Raw genomic sequence first — 7,506 nt, forward strand, 5'->3', positions numbered from 1 at the left:
TACTGTCACGTTCCCTAAACTAACAGATTGAATGGTCCCATCTCGGGACCTACCAACATAGGACATTTTATTTTTCTCTTCTGATTCTCTAGCTCTACTTACCTGGAGAAGAATTAACAGATTTGGAAAGTTTAGGTGGCACTGTATCCATCAGGCAATGTGCTGAGTTTCCTCAGCGTTGCTAACGCCCACAATACAAAAGCATTGTTCTTAATGTTTTTACCATCTATTGCCTGAGGCAAAAGATTCTTTCTATATAATATAGTTCTCTCAATGCCATAACCAGCAAGAAAAAAAATTCACATAATATTCCAAAATATCATTCTATTAGACTTCACATCACTTTGAGTCTTTCAATTTGACTCGTGGGTTATTAAAATATACCTTTCATGTTACGTTGACAAATAACTCAGTTTTCAGGGCTCTCAAGGCTGCTTAGGTTTGGAGTTGTCTTCTCTAGGTCTTATGACTGTACAGAAACATCTTAAAAACAGTGTTTCAGTTTATTGGCCATAGGAGATAAAACATTTCTACTACATTAATATTTAATGTCCTCAAAAATTATTTGATAACTTTAATAAATAAACTATCTTATTACTACAATTATTAATGCTATCTAATTAAGATGCATTTTAGGATCAAAATGGATCATAGCAGTACAACTCACTGATTTTTTTCTTTTTTTTTAATTTTATTTATTTATTTGACAGAGAGAGACACAGCAAGAGAGGGAACACAAGCAGGGGGAGTGGGAGAGAGAGAACCAGGCTTCCCGCCGAGCAGGGAGCCCAATGCGGGGCTCCATCCCAGGACCCTGGGATCATGACCTGAGCCGAAGGCAGGCGCTTAACGACTGAGCCACCCAGGTGCACTCACTGATTTTTTTCTTGATAAAGTATAGAGAGAAAAAAGATGACAAATTATAGGCCAAAAAAAAGCACATCTGAAAATCCTCAGATTTTTGAACTTTATTGTTCAAGTATATCCTAAAAGATATTTTCTTAAATTTTTTCTGAGAGTAGGAATTTAGATTGTTTGGATGTTTTTGTTATCATAAACCCTTGCGTATATTTATACAGACTTAAAGAGAATCATATTAAATAAATTCATAGAAGCACATATTCCAGGGCAAAGATACACATATAAAATTTCAACAGATAATGCCAAATTATTCCTTGTGTGGCAACAATCAGCTTAAATCAAAGATTGTATACAACATCATCTATTCTCCAAATTTAATGAATGGCTTTAAAATGTCTTAAATTTTTTCCAATATAGTAACTGAGAAAGGTATTTTGTTTCAATTTTTCTTATAATTTTCATATATTTGTTGGCTTTTTACACGTTCTTTTATGAGTTGTCATTTTTATTTTGTACCATTTCCTTTACTGTTTCTTTTTTAAATTTGTAAAATATAGATAGTATTCCTTTGCCTATTATGTATATTCCAATTATATTTCTCAGTTTATTATTCTGAAAACATTTCCTTAATCCTTTCTTTAGTTACTGTTTAAATTACTTCAAGTTGTTCTTTTATTATAGTGACTGTAGGTTTTATTTGATAGTAATTCTGTTTGGTACTTTATCAAATGTAGCTTTTATTTATAATATTGTGAATTCTTGCACTTTAGGATCTATTAGTTTTTAGCCATGATATTTTGTATCACCATATTTTCATTTCTCTCTCTCTTTCTCTTCTTTTTAATATCTCTGAAGGCATTTAAGCTTAAATGAATTAAATCTCTTTCAGATTGCTCTATTATCTTTAGTTCCTGGGGTATGGACTTGCCAACTCATTGATGAATGATCTCAGTTGTAACCAGATGCTCATAATTGATAACTGACTTAGTAACTTGGCTTGACCGAACTTTAGTAAATCTTCAGAAGTTTCCTCCCCACAGATCCCTGATTTTTGGCTTGACTCCAAGCTTCAAGAATCAGTATAGTACAGAACATCCCCCTTAAAAACTCATTCTCAGAATTGGCCAACCATTGAGAGTACATTTTCTGTTAAACAGGTCCACTGATACTGAAAATTCACTCCCATCTGCTTGCTCCCCATTTCCCTACAAAGTTCCTGCTTACCTCAATTATCCTTCCCTATAAAAGAAAAACTTTTTTTTCTTTTTGATTTTGAGACACTTGCAGACACTGAGGTCAGACTGTTCTCTTTATTTAAATAATATTTTCAAATAAAGTCTCTCCTTACCTGTCTGGATTTGTTTTTTAATTGACCTTTGGTAATAAGTTTCTATGTATGCTTTGGTGATTGCAGCATGTGAACTCATTAGCAATGGTTCTCTCTTCATAGATATGATGCTTTTGCCCAGCTCCCAGCTTTATGAAGTTTTATCAGTTTTAGTTATAACCATGCATGTGTTTGATCTCAATATTAATTTTAAAATCCAAGCCACTAAACATATATCCAGTTAAAATATACTGAACCACTAATGCAACTTTAATTTCAGCTTACCACTATGGCTTTGAGTTCTCTTTTTATTTTTTTTTCAAAGATTTTATTTTATGTATTTGACAGAGAGAGACACAGCGAGAGAGGGAACACAAGCAGGGGCAGTGGGAGAGGGAGAAGCAGGCTTCCCGCTGAGCAGGGAGCCCAACCCTGGGACGATGTCCTGAGCCGAAGGCAGATGCTTAACGACTGAGCCACCCAGGCGCCCCTGAGTTCTCTTTTTAGTTAGCTCTTGGATATCCCCTTTTTTGTTTTTAAGCTTATCTATATATTAAAATTGCTTTTGTACTCAGCATTTCTATATGCTTGAGGCATCATAAAATATCACAAAATAAGTAAGGTATCATAAAATATCACTTAAATTCACCATAACAAATGGAATTATGCTTTTGAAAGTGTGTAATGTATTAAATAACATTATGTGGGTATTAAAATAATACAATTGCATTTGAATAGCAAAAAATATAGTCCACATTATTGTATTATTAAGTAAAAAAGTAAGTTAAAGAGTAGTATTTATAACGTGACTCCTTTTTGTTAAAATACCTTTTGATGGTATTTGCATAGACATATATCTTGGATGAATATATGTGAAACTATTAAAAATAGTTAGCTTCAGGAGGTAGGATTAGAATAAGATTAAGAGCTTTTTTTTTCTCGGAATGCCTTGATTGATGGTCTTTTAGATGGTTGAATTTTCTTTTCTTTATTTCTTTTCTCTTACATATAATGTATCAGTGAGCAATTGTGCAAGTACTTCTAAAAGATGAATTCATAGATAATATTGCCTGGATCATAAATTGTAGAAGTACTTTAGTAAACTTTAATTTCAATGTGTGCTCTGTAGAGGACTTTTTAAAATATTGTATTGTTGAATTGTATTTAAAACATGCATATATTTTGTGATTAATAATTAATAGTTAAGGCACAACCTAGTGATTATAGTCAATAATATGGTATTATACTCTTTACAGTTCCTAAGAGACCAGATTTTAAATGTTCTCACCATAAAAAGAAATTATAACTATGTGACTTGATAGAGTTGTTAGCTAATGCTACTGTGGGAATCATATTGCACTATATAAATGTATCAAATCAATACCATGTACACTGTAAGCTTACACAATGAAATGTGCCAATTATATCTCAATAAAAATAAAATTTAATTTAAAAATGAATGTAATTTATATTTATTTTATTTTATTTATTTATTTTTAAACAAAATTCACATTTTATTTAGGTTGAAATAAACTATACAAAATTGATTTTCTTCACCAAAAATAACAGCAATATTTTCTGTATTATTCCTAGATAAACCACAAAACGCTTATTTTTGTAGGTTTTCCAGGTTTTGTTTATAAATCGAGGCAGTAGATATAGTCATGGAAAAAGACAGAGGAAAACAGACAAATCATTTGTCAGTATCCATGGCCTCTGATCCTGTCTTGACCATGAACAGAGGTGTTCAACATATACCTGCTAAAAAGCTTACGAAGACTTAGGTGTTCTACATACACTTGCTAAAGAGCTTATGAAGATGTTGGCTCAACAAAGGAATGTAAACAGCAACAATCCAATGTGGAACAAAAATGGCAGGCTCTCCCATTCAAACTTGAACTGTAACTTGTTCCTTTAAGTTTATTTGATAAAGACAAAATCTCTACTGCAAACCTTGCCTGGCAAGCTCACCTGTTTGTCTCTCTCTCTCTCTCTGTCTGGTAACTCCCTTTACTGTCCATTACAGATTTTTAAACATACTAACACTCCTACTATTCAAAGGTCACTCTGAGCTTCATTGTAACATTTTATAAAATGTACTCCTTCCTCCCATACCTCTTCAAAATCTTTATCTTCTAAGAACTGGTAATTCAGTACCAGACAATTGGATCCAGTGATAATAAATGTTTTATCTAAAATGACTTAACTAGGGGCGCCTGGGTGGCTCAGTTGGTTAAGCGACTGCCTTCGGCTCAGGTCATGATCCTGGAGTCCCGGGATCGAGTCCCACATCGGGCTCCCTGCTCAGCGGGGAGTCTGCTTCTCCCTCTGACCCTCTTCCCTCTCATGCTCTCTGTCTCCCATTCTCTCTCTCTCAAATAAATAAATAAAATCTTAAAAAAATATTAAAAAATAAAAAAAATAAAAAAATAAAATGACTTAACTAAAACAATTCCCAAGTGCCATTAGCAGAGATCCCACAGAAGTGTAATGTGGCACTTTCAATGCTATCTTCTGGAACAGGTATGTCTCCAAAGCATGAAAGTTTAAACAGGGGCCATTTAAACAGGCAGATTATCAATGGCTAATGTACTCAATGAGAAGTTGACAGGTCAAGATATTCAGTGATTAAGTGGCCTACATACATCTGACAGCTTTCCTGTAAGATATTTTCAAATTTCTTACAGATTTTTCCAAATATCAAACATAAGAGAAAGCCTACTTTAAGTCTTTTAGGTATTTTCAATGGTTTCTGAGTTATCTGTAGGAAGCTCTGACTTAGTTGTATAGAATTTGATGTATGTGTCCACCATTAAATCCAGATCATGTTTTATATCAAAATCTATGTTAAGCAAAGCCAAGTTACTTGACCTTTGGTCTGTCAAAGTGTCCCTCAGGTATGCTTTGAGACGCTTTTGCCCATTTTCATTGCGTTCATTCTCAATCTTCATCACAGGAAAAATACATAGGACTTTCAGCAGTGCATAAACATTAGGAAAAAACTTGATGTCTGGTAGATGCAGGGCTTCATAAATGGTGGATGGAAGCTCTATATCTTTCCCTCTGTGTTTCCACTTGATTCTCCAGTAATGCAGCTCAGCTGAGAGTGTGTCGGGATTGGGCAAGTCACTTCTGTACATGTCAGCATGGTGCTCCTCCGATGTATTAAATTTGAACTGTCCCATGACAGAGGGTACAAGAGATAAGCATTTAAGAGCTTTGAGGTGCTGTTCTGAGAATATATCTTTCAAGTCCTGAGTGATGTGTTCCACTGTTGGAACACTTAGAGTTTCTTTATAGTAACTCTCAGAAGTGAGCTGAGATTCCAGGTTACCTTGCTGGGCTCTGCGGAATTTCCCAGGGAGTTTCATCTGAATATCAAGCTTAGTTGCCAAATTTGTAGCTTCTTCGAACCAAAATTCATGATAAACTTCAATATTTTCCATCACTTCATTTAGTGAATGCAGCACTGCAGTCAAGCTACTGGCTGCAAGGAAGACATCAGAGGTTTGCCCTTGAAGGTTTTTCCCAAAGGCTCTTGTAAAAGATAGAACATTTTTAAGAACAACAATGGTAACGATGAAATCAAAATCTGTTACTGCACTACAGAGAACAAAAGCTCGACCAGCTATATAGTTATTCCATCTAATATTTGTGTCACTATTTATACCATCTAAACATAAAACAAGTACTTGTAGGAGGTCTACTAAAATTTCAAAAGCATCGTGCCTGCCTGTCCACTGAGAATGGCAGATTTCCTTCAGTTCTTTACCCTTTTCCTCATTGTTCTGAAAGAGGACAGAAATTACATTGTCAAGCTCCAAAAGCAATTGTGGAGATCGATGGCAGAAAGAACAAACTTCCTCAATTGTTTCTAACGCAACAGATACTCCCACAACAGGCATTGATTTTGCCAATCACATATTTAAGGCACAGGAAGAGCAAAGTGTGTAGACAGCTTGGGGATATTTCTCTAAAAGTCTAGAAGCAATGACTTTCATTTTGGAAGAAAATCCACTGGACAGAATGTAAGCCTGGCCACGACAATACTCCATGTTTAACCCCCACTTCTCAGTTATCGTAGTGTGAAATTTTACAGCCAAAATTTCTGCATCAGCTTCATAAGGCAAGAAGCCCACAAATTCCTCTCTCAGGTTATGAGATTCATCAGCAAACCTCACCAACACAGGCAAGTGTTCTTCCCCCGCTATGTCCACTACGTCATCAGTGATGATGGAAAAGAAGTGGGAGTCTCTCACTTCCCTGAGGGTCTCCTCCCGAATGCAGCTCTCACAGATGTCTAGCATCTGTTTTTGCTGTGTTTTCGAGCAGAACAATGTGTTAACTGCTGTTGTCTCAAAGCACTTTCTCAGAACCTCTTCACCAGAATTTATCCGGCACTCCAGCAGTGCTTGGAAGTTATCCGGGGTAGAGAGACCCTCTAGGATTTCATCAGCTTCATGCCCATCCAGAGGTTTTTGTTTTCACATAAGAATCAAAATTTCAAATAAAGATTTTAAGTATTCTTTGTTTTCTTTCTCTTCAAGGGTTAAAGGTAAAATGTCTTCATCCTGTTCTCCAATCCCTTCTACTGCACTGGGATTCTGAGCGTTGCTGTTGTTTATTTCTTTACGTTTTGGTTCCTGTTTAGAAGTTTCATCAAGTTTTTTCTGTTTCAGTGTCCTGATTTCATCTTCACTCAATTCTTTTATTCCTTTTCTGTATCTACTATGTGGATTGTTCAAATGACTGATAAGATCAAATATTGTTGGTGTTGCATTATCTCGAAGAACTGTCCTATAAGGACTCTCCCAGTGACTTCACAAGTATCTGCTTCAATTAATTTTGAGAAATAAAATAACCCAATCATTCTTTAGTTTTCTGATGCCTCTGCAAAATGTATAGTTCTACAGATCATAGAGGTCTCAAAGTGTTTGGCACATAATCAATAATGTTTATTTAGTTGATCAGGTGTTTTATCTTCTAAGTCCACTCTCCTGCGATTCTCCACCCACTTCTGGCATCTGGCCGGATCCACAGTAACCTGAAAAAGGCCAGGTCTGACTGTGTGCTCTTCCTCGTGCAGTTGGGGGCAGCGCAGAAGTTCGGCATCGTCGCCCACCCGCCCGCCGGCCCAGCCCTCCCCTCCCCACCTCCTCAGGGCAGCCCGCCCGCCGTTGGGGCCAAGGAGGGGAGCCAGGCCGGCCAGCCAGCTCAGCTCTCTTTATTTTATTTTTGTGCAAGAAAACTACAGGGTTCAATCTTTAAAGAAATCATAAGGTTCTGGTCCCCATAACAGTGAGAAACTAAGAGCAAGT

The 7,506-nt window shown here is 36.1% G+C and overlaps 1 protein-coding gene across 1 annotated transcript; it reads right to left on the reverse strand.

Moving 5' to 3' along the window:
- Positions 1-4,910: 4,910 nt before the first annotated feature.
- On the reverse strand, positions 4,911-7,300 carry LOC114211539 (52 kDa repressor of the inhibitor of the protein kinase-like). The gene is given in 3 exon segments (XM_028106111.2): positions 4,911-6,996; positions 7,083-7,228; positions 7,231-7,300. Coding segments are annotated over 3 exon segments (2,292 nt in total). The 3' UTR covers positions 4,911-4,920.
- Positions 7,301-7,506: the final 206 nt, after the last annotated feature.

Source organism: Eumetopias jubatus, unplaced genomic scaffold (genome assembly GCF_037043125.1).
Source record: "Eumetopias jubatus isolate StellerSeaLion01/CBP00866 unplaced genomic scaffold, mEumJub1_p1.0 scaffold_3, whole genome shotgun sequence".
Lineage (NCBI taxonomy): Eukaryota > Metazoa > Chordata > Mammalia > Carnivora > Otariidae > Eumetopias > Eumetopias jubatus.